The following is a 15799-nucleotide window of genomic DNA, read 5'->3' on the forward strand; positions in this document are numbered from 1 at the left end:
ATAAATGGTGTTCAGGTGCATTGTTATTGTTGTGCAACAACTTCTGGTGTTTCATTGCACACTATTTTGGATGTTTTTGCTAAGTTGCCTCTTGCAGCCAGCTGGCACCATATCTGCATATACCTTTCCTGATTCACAGTGATTTATTTCTTCAGGAACAAATTAATAGTGCACAATACCATGGTGGTCGAAGCAAACTTCTAACATCACGTTCCCTTTCCATCTGTCTTGCTAAAATTTTGTGGATTGTGAAAAATTAAGTGATTCCAAATCAGTAATTCATGCTTCATTTGGGGGCCATAGAAAAAACACCAGGTCTTATCTCCAGTGATGAACTCTAGGAACAACGGATTGTTATCAAATGTCATTATGAGATCACTGCATATTGTCATCTGCTCATTGCATTGAGCATCAGTAAGCTTCCAAGGAATCATCACATGCTGAGCAACCTGATGCACATATTTAAATCATATTTTAAAATTCTATTATAGCTTCCATGTGAAGTATTTAAAGCTTCTGAAAGTCTCAAGCATTCAGGGCATAAGCCTCAAGCTATGGAGGAGTCTAGACTATGTATAAATATAGTGCAAGCGCATCAGAAATACATAGCTATATCTGAATAAATCAGAATATTAGTAAAACAGCATCGTTTTAAGTTATATCTCATATTGTGAATACTTTCGCGAGTTGCCATGATATTGCACTACTTCGAATAAGTAACGCTTCACCTAAGGAGAAGACTAATGTTACTTATTCTCAGATGGATACCACCACCCAGACTGCACCGTTTTAAAATATGGTATAGGATAAAGTTCTCGGTTATCCTCATACTATCCCTATTAGACTTAGAAAAGAGATAAAGATGTAGGAAGGTGATAGTAGGAGAGGTGGAGGAAGAAAATGCCATAGAAGGAAGAAAGGGACAGTTGCTCCTTCAACTCACACATTCCTTGAATAGGCAACGCTTCCCCAGTAGAGAAGACTGTTGTTACCTATTCGAGGAAAAACAACTCCTTCGACTCATACACAAAGCCTAGGTGGGAAGGAGCAGCAGTGCATCGCACACGCTTCTTGATTAGACCGGGGTTTGAACCCGTCACCACCAAATACGGAGGATGCGGAAAGGTCAGGGAATGACCACCGCATATCCTGGAGCAATATAGCCTTAGTTGCTAATGCTCCTAAAAACCAAATAACAAATAACAACACACAAAGCTCATATATTCCTCAAATAAGCAACGCTTCCCCAGTAGAGAAGATTGTTGTTACCTATTCGAGGAAACTCAGTGGCCATCAGGCCCCCAGATGGCATCGTTTCAGGGCTATTTGTATATGTGTGGGATAATAACTCGACTATCCACTTGTCCCTATTAGACTTAGAAAAGCAAAAAGGTTGAGGGAAAGTAATAGTAGGAGTGGAAGAGGAAAAGAAATGGTGTAGAAGAATGAAAATGGATAGTAACTCCTTCAATTCACAACACCACTCAAAAACTCCATGAATAGGCAACGCTTCCAAAGTGGAGAAGGTGTTGTTGCCTATTCTTGGAAACTCCGGACATCATCAGGCTCCCCTGGCGCCATTTGAGGGCTATTTTATATTTGTGTGGGATAATAACTCGACTATCCAGTTGTCCCTATTAGACTTAGAAAAGCAAAAAGATAGAGGGAAAGTAATAGTAGGAGTGGAAGAGGAAAAGAAATGGTGTAGAAGAATGAAAGGGACAGTAACTCCAACTCACACCACTCAAAAACTGAAACTCCTCGAATAGGCAACGCTTCCCCAGTGGAGAAGGCTGTTGTTACCTATTCTTGGAAACTCCGGACATCATCAGGCTACCCCTGGTGCCGTTTCAGGGCTATTTATGTATGTATGTGAATATCTACTCGAATATCCACTTGTCCCTATTAGACTTAGAAAAGCAAAAAGTAGAGGGAAAGTTATAGTAGGAGTGGAAGAGGAAAAGAAACGGTGTAGAAGAATGAAAGGCACAATAACTCCTTCAACTCACACCACTCAAAAACTCATAAACTCCTCGAATAGGCAACGCTTCTCCAGTGGAGAAGGCTGTTGTTACCTATTCTTGGAAACTCCGGACATCATCAGGCTCCCCCTGGCGGCACCGTTTTAGGGCTATTTGGCCCTTCTTCAGTGAGTGGGTAGGTACCCAAGTGATGCAATGATGGCAAAACAGTTATGAAGTATAACTCCACAATATGAGAGATGTCTGATGCTGTATCATTTAGACTCAAGATGGTGTTGCCATTTAGACTCAAGCGTTTAGGACATAAGCCTCAGGCTATGGAGGAGTCTAGACTATGTATAAATATAGTGCAAGCGCATCAGGAATACATAGCTATATCTGAATAAATCAGAATATTAGTAAAACGCATCGTTTTAAGTTATATCTCATATTGTGAATACCTTCACAACGAGTTGCCATGATATTGCACTACTTCAGATAAGTAACGCTTCACCTAAGGAAAATACATAGTCTAGACTCCTCCGTAGCTTGAGGCTTATGCCCTAAATGCTTGAGTCTAAATGCACGATACGCCATCAGGCATCTCTCATATTGTGGAGTTATACTTCATAACTGTTTTGCCATTATTGCATCACTCGGGTACCTACCCACCCACCCACCAAAGAAGGGCCAAATAGCCCTGAAACAGTGCCGTCTGGGTGGTGGTACCCATTTGAGAATAAGTAACATTTGTCTTCTCCTTAGGTGAAGCGTTACTTATTCGAAGTAGTGCAATATCATCGCAACTCATTGTGAAGGTATTCACAATATGAGATATAACTTAAAACAATGCCGTTTTACTAATATTCTGATTTATTCAGATATAGCTATGTATTTCTGATGCACTTGCACTATATTTATACATAGTTTCTGAAAGTTTATTGGTAGTCACACAGTAGTTCTGATGTGTTCTTGTTGTCTGGTTGTTTTAATTTTTTTTATTTTTTTAGGAATACAAGCAGTTACAGGTCTTCCAGCATGTTCATTGTCTACTAAACTTTCTTTTCCCTCTTTGGACCTACAATGCCATCGAGATATGTTTATATGAAATAGAGAATTCTCTACATGAGCCTGATGCCTCATTTCCAGTGCTTCAGAAGCAGATTTCCTTAAGCATTCACAAAATTTGATGCTTGCATGCTATTCCAAATAAAATTTTTGTACACTTAGAAATTGTGATAAAATAAATACATCTCAAACACACACACAGCAACAAAACATATGTTGAATGATTAACAAGCTTCTATGTATGTGGAGGCGCCTCTGTAGCCAGGTGGGAAGGAGCAGCAGTGCATAGCACACGCTTCTTGATTAAACCTTGGTTCGATCCCGTCACCACCAAATACGGAGGATGCAGAAAGGTCAGGGAATGACTACCGCATATCCCGGAGCAATATGGCCTTAGTTGCTAATGCTCCTAAAAACCAAATAACAATAACTGTATGTAGACGCAAGTTGATACTTGTATAGAGTAGATATAAGTTGATACAATAGCATGCTGCATTTATTTACTGCAGTGCTGTGCAGCCAGTCTGGGTTGTTGTTGTTGGCTTAGGGAATTATTAGGTGCATCAGCAACTATGGCCAATGCACCTAATAAATTCCAGTCTGGAAACTACTTGACTGTACTGCATATATCAGCTTATGCACTGGCAGTAATTAACAGAGCAACATAATTATGACAGCTCTTTCTTATTTGTGGTAAAACTTCCTAAATCTAAATGTTGCCAAAATTCCTTAATGCATCAAGCGGAAATATTTAAGTTTCCCAAAATGTTCACCCAAATGCCTATTTATTTAAAAAGAACAATAATTATAATTAAACTTTTTTTTATTAACTCCAACTAAGTAAGGAAAATTTTCTTCATTTTTCTTTTTTCTTCCTTGATTTCTAAAGTAAAATAATAAACAACAAAGAAATCACAAAATATCTTCTTTATATTATGTTCTAGTTTTGGTTTGCTTCACAATCAAATTGGTTTATAATTTTAAAATTATAAAAATAGCTAATGTTGTTTTGACCCTTTCAAAATTATAAAAAGAAAAGGACATTCTTGTCTCCTCTTGCATTATCTTGGGCTAGCACAAGAGAGAATGAGATGATCCGCCACTGTTCTTGAGTTTGAAAAGACCAAAACATGGTGAAATAAGGTTCTAGTTTCATCTGCCACATGGTGAAATGACTCGATTATTATTTCGTCAGTGAACTATCACTAAAGACTACTTGCTATCTGATAAAAGACCAGTAACTCCTGAAACAGCATTATATCAGTGTATCATCTTATACATAAATAGCAGATGAACTCTTTGACAGTGCTATTTGTTTAAAACTAAAGCAATATCAAATTAACTTGTGATAAAAAGGAATGAAGTTCATTCCAATGTAAGCATTAAGAGAATTGCATATACTAGATAGGTTAAATGCTATCAGCCACAGTAACACAAAAAGAATGAAGCCATTCTACTTTTCATAATATTGATGGCCTAATCATAAACCTTATTGATTTATAAATATTTGTTATCAGGCATCAAAAATTAATAAAATTTGTAGAAGCAGACTTTTGCAATATTAGTATAGTTACTTTGACATATTATTAATTTAGACAGAATTTGCATTTTAAAATAGATTCATTGCTGTTTTGTGTTGTGCTTCTTAAAACTTATGAGGGGAAGATCATAACAGAAAGATACTTTCTGGTATAATTTATGGTCGTGTAATTATTACTTTAGATTGATACATATTCTTCTGAAATGTTTTCACTGTATGCAGCTACAACATAGATAAAGTCAATTATTCTTCGGCGTAGTTTCTATCTTCGAGTAAATTTTTTCCTGCATTAAACAAAAGCATATTCCTTTTCTGTAAAAATCTCTTTCCTTGTTGTTTAACCACTTTTGTGCAGCATTCTTTTCGGTGTTGCCAAATTTTTAATGATGTCATGCAATTCATCAAAGAACCAAAGAGATGGTAGTATGAAAAGGGCAGGCTTAAGTGTAGGGAGGGTAGGATATCACAATCCATCCAAATTTTATGATCTTAGTACAATCTCTTTGAATGCAATTTCACAGGTGTAGCTACAGTAGTACAAAGAGGCACAAACTGCATCCATGCTTCAAGGGATCCCTCTTCAAGAATTAGAATTTTACCAAAATGAATAATAGAAAAGTTGAGAACATTTAAAAATTTATAATAAACAACTTATGCTGTTTTTACCTCTTTCATTTTCAAAAAAAAAATTAGTTCTATTAAATTAAAAAAAGTTATAGATATAAAATATAAAGATAAAGCTATTAGTTTCTTCTATTTTCCAATTTAAAGAAATGTTAAACAAATACGTGAAATTTAAAACATGTATGTGTGCATATATTTTTGCTTAATATGTGTGAAGATTATTTTTAAAAAATTAAAATTCTGTATACATATGAGTTTCAGATAGTATTATTCACTTTCATTTTCAAATTTTTTCCTAATTTATTTCAAATTTGGTGTGCTGTGAAGCATGCAAAATTTGAATATCACGCATATTTGATAATTTTCTATCCTGAAAGGTTATTGCTTTTCATGTTTATTCAAAAAAATAAATAAATAAGTAATAATAATGAATCATTGAAGCCAAGACCCTAGGAATTTGATTTATCAAGTCTCAAATAGAGATGAGTTTTTGCTGTGAGTTATTCCAGGTTCCCCCCCCCTCCCCCGCCCACCACCACCAAAAAACAAGCAAACTAGTCTTGAAAATTCATATGCACAGCTACACATTCAAATACAAAGGCATGAAAGGCAAAAAAAAAACGCACTGCAATTTTAGATATAAAACTTTCTGGGATTTAAGTTCTGCCCTTCAGGTAGAATACTAATCCTCATAAGTGTAACAAAACTACTATGCTGTACATTTGCAATGAAAGATATGAGAAAACATTAGTGCTATAATAACTAGTAATTAAAAAGAAAAACAACAAAATTGAATAAGAAATGCATACATGTGTTCATTTTCTGACTAGTGTATAAGGTCACAGGGATAAGTGAAGGAAATAACTTGCTCTAAACACTTTGAAGCAATAATAATTAAATTATAGGTTAACTAAGTGCAGTGGATTTTATGTTGCTGTTTTGCATATAATTAATGATGAAGAAAAGAGCTTCTCAGTCCATGGTTCTTTCATAATGCATTAAGGGTTCAGCTGGGTTTTCTAAAACACTTTAATTAAGCAACTTTAAATAATTATGCAGCCATTGATCATCAAACAGTGAAACATATTGTATATGGTAATTTTGTGCTAAGATTTATACAGTATGTGTCACGAATTTAGTCTTGTTATCAAATGTCAGTGCTACCATTATTTTATATTGTCAATAAACTACAAAGGCTATTCAATAAAGAATGATCATGATTTTTCTTGAACAACCATTTGCTTGCTATTTTTAACTGAGCTATGGAATTTGACCAACCCTAGCTGCATCATGTAGCAACTGTGCAGTTGACTCGTGTGCATAGTGTGAACTTAGTCTGTCAAATTTATGCCCATTCAGTTTCACCTGTGTGACAATGGATGTGACACTCAAGGAATAGTGCTGCTCTCAAATAAGTGTAAATGAGGTTTATGGTGACTCTGCCCTTCCATATAATGGCAGGTGGTTTAGAATATTTAAAGATGGACATAATTTAGTCACAAAAATTGGCAGTCCTGGAGCTCCAACCATTGATGTGATGACAGAAACCATAAATGCTGGTTCTGTAATTGTGAGAGAAGATCATCATATAACAGTAAAGCAACTGGCAGAGATGTTGAGAATATCAGTAGGATGCATGCACAGTATTCTCCATGACTATTTGCATATGACACGTCTTTGTGCATGCTGGATTCCAAGACTACTCACACCTGAGCAATAGCAAGTCCTCATGGAGGTTTGTCAGGGGCTGCAATGGATGGTTGCATAAGGTAGTGAGGGTCTGCACAAGATGATAACAGCGAATGAGACATGGCTTCCGTATTTTGACCCAGAGAGTAAGCAGCAAAGCTCTGTTTGGAAGTTTACATCATTGCCAATGCAAAAAAAGCAAAGGTTGTAGCTTCTGCAGGAAAGGTTATGGTCATCTCTTTTTTTTGGCATTCAAGGAATGGTTTACCAGCATGTTGTGCCATGTCATATGACTGTTATGGGACCTTAGTACAGAACTGTACTGCACACTTTGTGGGATCACATTTGTCGCAGACGACACAACTGCACGAGGCGCCTCCATAGCCAGGTGGGCAGAAGCAGCAGTGCATAGCATATGCTTCTTGATTAGACCGGGGTTCAAGCCCGTGACCACCAAATACAGAGGATGTGGAAAGGTCAGGGAATGACTGCCGCATATCCCCTGAGCAATATAGCCTTAGTTGCTAATGCTCCTAAAAACCAAATAATAACAATAATAATAACAACTGCATGAAGGTGGGTAGATGCTGCATCATGACAATTCTAAACTTCACATTGCTCATAATGTCATTGAGTAATTAGCCGGTATTAATGTCAAATGTATTCCTCATCTACCCGACACCCTGACCTTGCACCCTGCAATTTTTTTTTTATTATTTTCAAAGTTAAAGGAGCTACAAGGAAACGTTTCCAGTTGTCAGAAGAAGTTGTAGAAGACATCAGAGGTGATTCTCAAATGCATGTCAAAAAATGGCTTCAACAATGTTTTTGAAGAATGGAGAAATGTTGGATTAAGTGAATTTCATCATATGGGGACTACTTTGAAAAGGACCATCAAAATATGCCATGAAAAAAAAATTATGATCATTCTTTATTGAGCAGCCCTCATGCATTAATTTATTGACAATATACAGTCATATCTAGTGTGAGTTAATGAAATTTTTTATCTTTATAATGCATAATATTAATTGAACACAAGTGTAATGTAACATATAAAAGAGAATATATATCTAGGACATGAAATTTGCATTGTTTGCCAATGAAGATGTTCATCCCACTTTACACTACCCACTCATCATATTGCTGTTTGGAATGGCAATGCTACATTTCCTAATGGTTCCATAGTTCGATGTGATATTTGCTTGGAGCAGGCCACTAAGAGTCTTAGTGACCTACCCCATCAGATGTCAAAATTTGTGGCAACTGTTTTGAAATATATGTAACAAATTTTTTGCAGATGCAGTATTTCTACAAAAGGTTCAGTATTCCATGGTGTATGAAATGAATCCTTTGAGATTAGCTATATTTTCTGAAAAATACATCCTTTACAATCTAGTGTTTCATTGCAGTAATGGGCCATGCCCTTAAAATTGGACTTGAAGTCATGGGAACAGGCTGCACTACAAGGTTGTGCAAAGAATTTCAATCAGAGATATCATATATGGAATTACTGATGAAAGCACAAGCTTCTTCACTTTCAAAGAGAGAGCAAAATCATGTTAAAGCTATTCAACTTTGGGCTTATGGGTAAGTTACTAGAATATCTTAAACAGAAATTGTAATTAGCAATCTTTAATGCTTAAGTTATGATAGTAATAGATAACCTGTAAAAATCAACAGCCACAATATTTTGGCTATTGTTTTTTTTTTTTTTTTTTACAGCTTTATGCTTTTTTTTTTTTTTTTTATATATGATGATTATAAATTAGTGTGCCATTTCAGCTGGCTATAGGTGAAAAAATGTAATTGCAGGAAAATTAAATTTGGAATGGACACTATTCAACTCGTACAGAAAGGGATGTGTAAGGGGGGAAAAATCATTAGTTCCAAAAAACTACTATCAGGGGAATTGCCGCTGTGTACCAGAATGTTTCCTGATGTGGTTAAGTTTGCTGTGTGCAATTCTAACCTCATGTGATTTTTTTCTGATAAAACAATCTGATTTACTAGCCCACTCTTTCTCTGTACAGTTGTTAATTGTACTTATCAGTTGTTCATTGTACTTATCAGTTGTTCATTGTACCCTTCCTATCCTGTCCTTTCTGTACACATTTTAATCCCTATATTCCAGACCTCTGATATTCCAACAATATCTGCCTTTGATGTCCTGACCAGCAACTCAAATTCATCAAATTTATTTACTGAACTCCTAGAATTAGTATACATGCACCTGTTCTTACTCTTAGTTGCTCTAACACAGCTCATGTATTTACTTGTTCCATGATGATCCCAGCATTCCTTGAAATCCCCAGCCACCTTGCTTTCCACACTACTGCTCATTCCATAGAAGCAGAGCGAGAATCACTTTCACCTCTTCCTGCAGCTACTGTTAATCTATTAGTCTGTGAATCCTCCCCAAGCTAGCAGTTTTCTGACCCACCTAATACTACCTCGATAGCATCAGCAAATATCCTTGCACTCTTTATATTTAAGTGTATCCCATCCCTGTAGAAGCAGTCTCTCTTGTTAACAAGCACAGACCATGCCAAGAAAAATTCTACCCCATAAGCCTTGCACAATCTTTCCAGGACTGAATTTATTGACAAGGCTCTCATCATATACTCCCTCCTATTGTGTCTGGGCAGAATTGCAGACACTTTCAAATTTAACCCTGACTCAACTTTTTTTTTTGACTTTGACCTGTACTTGTTAAGTTAGTCCGCAGATCTCCTACTCTTAATGTCATTAGTGCCAACATGTACAACAATATCACCGTTTGTGCCCTTAAAAGATATCTGCTCTACAACATCATAAAATTTTGCCCCTGGCAAACATACCCTGGTCCTATTCTGCCTATCCTTTTTGCACAATATACAGTAGACTCAATTTTCCACAATAGATGGTAAAAAAAAAATTCCTGGATAATCACTTCCCGGTTACTCCAAAAATACAGTAAGTTCCCGACATACGTAAGAGATACGTTCCCGGACTTCTTACATAAGTCAAGTTTTGCGTAACTAGGGAATGACAAAAAAAATATTGCCCCAATATTTCCGTGATATGCCAAAATTATAAAAACCACATAATATCCTCAGAAAAATGAAGAAAAATAGTTATATATTTTTAATTAGTTATTAAAAACTTTATCTGGGAACAGTGGTGAATAGCCAGAGTGGTACATAAGAAAAGAAAACATAAAAGGAAGAGAAAAAAAACAGCAGATCAGTACTACTGATTTGTGATCTCAAAGCTACAGTTCAATTCATTGTAGGTAACACAGCATGAGGACTTGACCTGTAGTCACATCAATGCGAAGTTAAATGACTTTGGGCAAGGTTTGCAGTTTTCCTCTCTAGAAACCAAGATTTAATTTCCATTAAAACAGGGAAACCAGTCATAAAATACATGCAGTTTATGGACACAGTAGATTGACCCTTAATAGCTTAAGTTGTTTTGATGCAGACACAAACAACTAATTAAAGAACTAATATTCTTGTTAACTTGTGAGATTTATAACTCAGATTTATCATCCAGAAAAAACAGGCAAACAAGTAATAAAATACATAGTTTACAGACATAATAGATGGTTTTAGATTAAGTTGTTTTGGTGCAGGAGCAAACAACAGCTGATTAAAGAAATTTTCTTGTTAACTGATGGGACTTTTCTGTTTACAACTTAAACAACCACAAACAAGTGAAAATTAAACTAAATATAATAAACAACTTTATTTTAAAAACAGTAACAAATGACAAAACAGTACAGAATAGATAAATTCTTCACAAAGACTTCATGCCTATTGAAATTTGTCTATTCCAATCCCAGCTGCCATCAAAGGAAGTAAGCAAACCCCTAATTATAATTATGAGAGCATCCTTGGATTCAGGGGAGTTCCCCGCAGACTGGAAATGTGCGAACGTATTCCCAATTCACAAAGGGTGACATGGTAATTACAGACTTGTTAGTTTAACAGGTCTGTAATGACTAATGTACATAAAATGTACAATATGATTAATGTACATAAAATGGCAAAACAACTATGGTTGAATTTATGTCAGAAAAATATAAACAGGCTTTAAACAGTACACAATATACTTACCAACACTGACATGAATAGTGTTCAGCTACATAAATCATACTAATTCAATTGTGAGTAACCAGTGTAACAGTGTATATACTACTAGGGTCGGCGCCTCTGTAGCCAGGTGGGAAGGAGCAGCAGTGCATAGCACACGCGTCTTGATTAGACCGGGGTTCAAGCCCATCACCACCAAATACAGAGGATGCGGAAAGGTCGGAATGACCACCGCATATTCCACGGAGCAATATGGCCTTAGTTGCTAATGCTCCTAAAAACCAAATAACAATAACAACAAATAACTGCTAGGGTCACCTTTTCTGTTATTTCAGTTTCAGGTTCCACAATGACTGTATATAAGTCTTTACTTTTGTCAAGTTAACTGTTACGATTTTAATTTATGATGAGGTTCATAAGAATTCCATAGTTGCTGTTTTCAGATATGCCCAAAAAATTTCTAGCTTGACAACCATCAAATCATAAAACATTTGCTGTGAAGAGAACTTAGAGAAACAAGTATGCTAAAACCATTACATATGAATGCTGGTAGTAGAGGAGCTTTTTGGACTGCAAACAATGAAGAGCAAATACTCTGTCCTGTGCCAGTATCCTCCTACCACAAGTACAGTAGGTTTTCAGGTTATGTAAGTGTTTCATCTGCAAGTGTATGGAGAACATTGCATGGAAAGCAGTTTTATCCATTTCATGGCATGCTTGTTCAAGAAGTGTTGGCACACAATATGAATAAATGCAGAAACTTATGTTAGTGGCCCATTTTGTGATCCTTAATTTCTCAACCATATTATAATTACAAATGAATGATGTTTAAAAGAAATGGAATTCTCAACTCTTGAAACACTCATTGTATCCTCTGGGCCAAAGAAAATTCACATACAATTTTCATTACTGATTATCAACTACCTTTTCCTTTAATGGAGGCACTGGTTAAAGAAGCACTGCAGGATCATCTAGACAAGACTTCAGTTATAGCTCGGACACAGCATGGTTTTGTTAAGGGAAAGTCTTCCTGACCAATTTGATTGGATACTATGATGCAGTCACAAAAGAACTGGATGCAGGGAATAACTTTGATATTATATATTTGGATCTTAGAAAGGCTTTTGATACTGTTGCACATGGAAGACTGCTGCACAAATTGGAGCAGTGTGGCATTGGAGGCAAATTGCTGCTATGGATAAAGGGATGGTTGAGGGGGAGAAGACAGAGAGTGGTAATCAATGGACATTGCTCATCGTGGACTAATGTTATTAATGGAGTTCCTCAGGATTCAGTGTTTGGGTCCATTGTTATTTTCTGTATTTATATGTTCCTACATTTGTTTCCTACACACACACACACACACACACACACACACACACACACACACACACACACACACACACACACACACACACACACACACACCTGCAGTATAAAAATTTAAAAACACAGTTTAGTAATGAAGAGCATATTTACCATTCAGTAAATATTTAAATTTCAAGTACTGGTATTTTTTTATGAAATCTGGTATTGTCCTTTTTGTAGTGATTTATGTAAAGCAACCACTGTATGGGAAGATATTTTGCTTGATCACCCTACTGATATTCTAGCTTTGAAATTTGCTCATGACACCTATTTTTATCTGGGCTGGCAACCACAGATGAGAGACTCAATTGCTAGAGTACTTCCCTGGTGGACAAATAGAATTCCTTTATACAGGTAATTACTTAAATTATTTAAAATGTACTTTGATTATGTAATACAGAATTAAACTGCTTATATAGGTATAGTTTTTTTTATATCTTTTTTATTTACACTGATGAGCCAAAACATTGACCACCTACCTAATGTGATGTTGGTCCTCCACATGCAGCCAAAACAGCTCATACCTGGCAAGGCATGGACGCTACAAGATTTCTAAATGTGTCTTGTGGTATCTGGTACTAACACGTAACCATCAGATCCTTTAACTCCTGTAAGGTCCGTAGTTGAGAGACCGCAGATCATAGTTGCTGTTCCAACACAAACCACAGATGCTCAATTGGATTGATGTCTGGGGAATTGAGGCCAGGGCAATACCTGGAAGCCTTCCTCATGATCCACAAACCAGTCTCAAACAATCTGTGCGGTGTGGCATGATGCATTATCCTGCTGAAAGATGGCACTGCCAGAGGGGAAGACTGTTGCCATGAAAGGGTGTACCTGGTCAGCAATAATGTTTAGGTAGGTGGTAGACGTCAGAGTGCTCGGCACATCGAGGACTGAACCCAGGGTATCCCAGCAGAACATCGCCCAAAGCATGACACTGACTTGTTTTCATCCCACGGTGCATCCAGGTGCCATCACTTCCCCAGGTAAACGACGCACATGTACCCAGCCATCCACATGGTGCAACAGGAAATGTGATTCATCGGACCAGATGACCTTCCAATCCCTCAAGGTCCAGTTTCGATGCTTGCGTACCCATTGTGGGCACTGTTGCCGGTGAACCATGGTTAGCATGGGCACTCAAAGCAGGCTGCGGCTACATAGGTTCATTTTCAGCAGGGTTCGATGTACTGTGTGTTGTGACACATTACTCCTGTCACCAGCATTCCAATTACCAGCTAGTTGAGAGACAGTCGCCATTCTGTTGCCACGTACCATCTGGGAGAGCCATCACTCACCTTGAGCATCAATGAGCCGTGGTTGTCCAACACCTCACCAGCAGTTCACAGGTTTCCCCTCCTCGGACTACTTTCAGTAGATACTAACCACGGCTGACTGTGAGCACCCCACCAGCCGTGCCGTTTCAGATACGCTCTGACCCAGTCGTCTGGCCATTATAATTTGCCTTTGTCAAACTTGCTTAAATGCACTGCCTTTCCCATCTGAAGAATGACTAACACTGATTAACGGAGCTCAGTATCAGGTGTTTTTTATATAGTGTCCTGACCCATGCATGTGCCGTAGTTCACCTGCAGTTGCTTCGATTTGCATAACGACTCGCTGGTCATAATGTTTTGGCTCATCAGTGTATATTTGTATGCAAGGTGTAATTCAAAAGTAACATTTTTTTATTTTTCCCAGGTGGGTGCCTGGTTTACCAGAAGATACTCTAACCATCGGTTATCACCTTAAAATATTGGCTGCATTCAATGCAAGTGGGAATGCTCTATGTATGCACCACTTGTATATAGAGAGCATTTCCGAAGGTGTGTTTTTCAGGGACTATTCTGAAACCATAAATTTTTTGGAGGAAGAATAGCAAGCAGTTATGAGATTTCTGTTTGAAAAATGTGGAAAGGTCAGTGACATTCATCGTGAACTGTTGTGCTTTCTGCTGACTGCATTCTTTTGATAGTGGATTTGTGAATTTGTAAGGCCTGAAAGTCAATTCAAGATGAATTACTGACTTGTAGACCCTAATCATCACAAACACGTGGAAACATTGCTGGAAACTGATCGTGATGACAGGTAATTAATAGTTGTGGTAATCTGTGTAATGATGGTCTTTTCCACAGAACAGCTTTCTGTATTATCTATGAAGAGTTTGGGATGTTAAATTTGTATGTGCACTGGGTTTTGCAGAAGTTGGATAAGGAAAGCAAATTCAATTGGATACATGTTAAGCCCTGCAAGTTTGCAGGGCATGACAGACAATTAATAAAATAAAATAAACTACCTATTTGGCTTCCTCATGTAGGTATCTATCCAGCTGACATTTGATTTTTCTTCAATCACCCATGGGGGCAACCTATTGCGGTAATTAACAACTTGCTGGAAAAAAGAAATCTTCCTGCAATCAGTTTAAAAGTCTTCCCTATAATCTTAATTTATTACTTCTAGCTCTGAGTACATAAAAGAAAATGCTTGATAACATTATAAAATTAAAAAGAAAATGCTTGATAACATCTGCAAATTTTGATGTCATACCCTCTGTCCCTTCATCAATGTCATTTAAGAAAATCAAAAACAGTGGTCCCAATACTGATCCTTGGGAAACCCCACTTCTTACTTTAACCCAGTCTGAAAGATAACCATTAATTACAACTGTATGGCTCCTTCTCTGAGCTATCCCACGATTCATCTAAGGATATTTTCCTAGAATTTTAACATTTTCCAGCTTGTACAGTAAAATTTCATGCAGGACTGAGTCAAATGCTTTGCTGAAATATAAGTAAACAGTGTTGCAGTGTTGAAATTATTTCCTACATTCAGCTAATGAACAACTCTGTCAAAACAGCTAACCAGGTTGATTTAAATTAGACATGGTTTTCCCCTTACAACACCATGCTGTGTTTCCTTCAGTGTTCATTTCTGCTAAATGATCCCATATTACATTCTTGATCATTGCTTCCATCATTTTCCCTAATCTACCAGTAAAACCCAAACCAAACCAAACCACTGAATTCAGACTAACTGGTCACTAGTTACCCACATCACTCTTAGACCTTTTAACCATTATGTGTTGGCAGTACACTGGCACTTCTCCACTCCTAGGGAATTTCTCCTGTCCAGTAAACCCTCATAATTAACCTTAATGGTTAAGTGCACTCTTTTGCTGCCTTCCTCAAAATTACTGGGTATATGCCATCAACTCCAGGAGCCTTACTCACTTTTAGGCTCAAACTTTTGGCCATGACAGGACACTTGCAACTTCATTTATATCTATGTTCTTTGTATTAAAGATTTTCAATAAAGATTGCAATAAAGATTTTCTTTATTGCAATAAACTTTCTTTATTTGTTGCAATAAAGATTTTCTCTCTTTATTGCAACAAATATTTTCAATAAAGATTTATTGAAATAAATAAATCAGTTGCAATAAAGATTTTCTCTCTCTCTCTTGCTCTCGCTCTG

The 15799-nt window shown here is 36.9% G+C and overlaps 1 protein-coding gene across 1 annotated transcript in view; it reads left to right on the forward strand.

Moving 5' to 3' along the window:
* LOC150077224 (tetratricopeptide repeat protein 38-like) overlaps positions 1–15799 on the forward strand; it is a 190618-nt gene that overhangs the window by 53488 nt on the left and 121331 nt on the right. The window contains exons 5-6 of the mRNA XM_090386333.1: positions 8292–8469; positions 12504–12677. Of these exons, the coding sequence (XP_090242459.1) occupies positions 8292–8469; positions 12504–12677 (352 nt within the window). The remainder of the gene's footprint in view (positions 1–8291; positions 8470–12503; positions 12678–15799) is intronic.

The sequence above is a fragment of the Mastigoproctus giganteus genome, chromosome 12 (assembly GCF_048544385.1).
Source record: "Mastigoproctus giganteus isolate SK-2022 chromosome 12, ASM4854438v1, whole genome shotgun sequence".
In the NCBI taxonomy this organism is placed as follows: Eukaryota; Metazoa; Arthropoda; class Arachnida; order Uropygi; family Thelyphonidae; genus Mastigoproctus; species Mastigoproctus giganteus.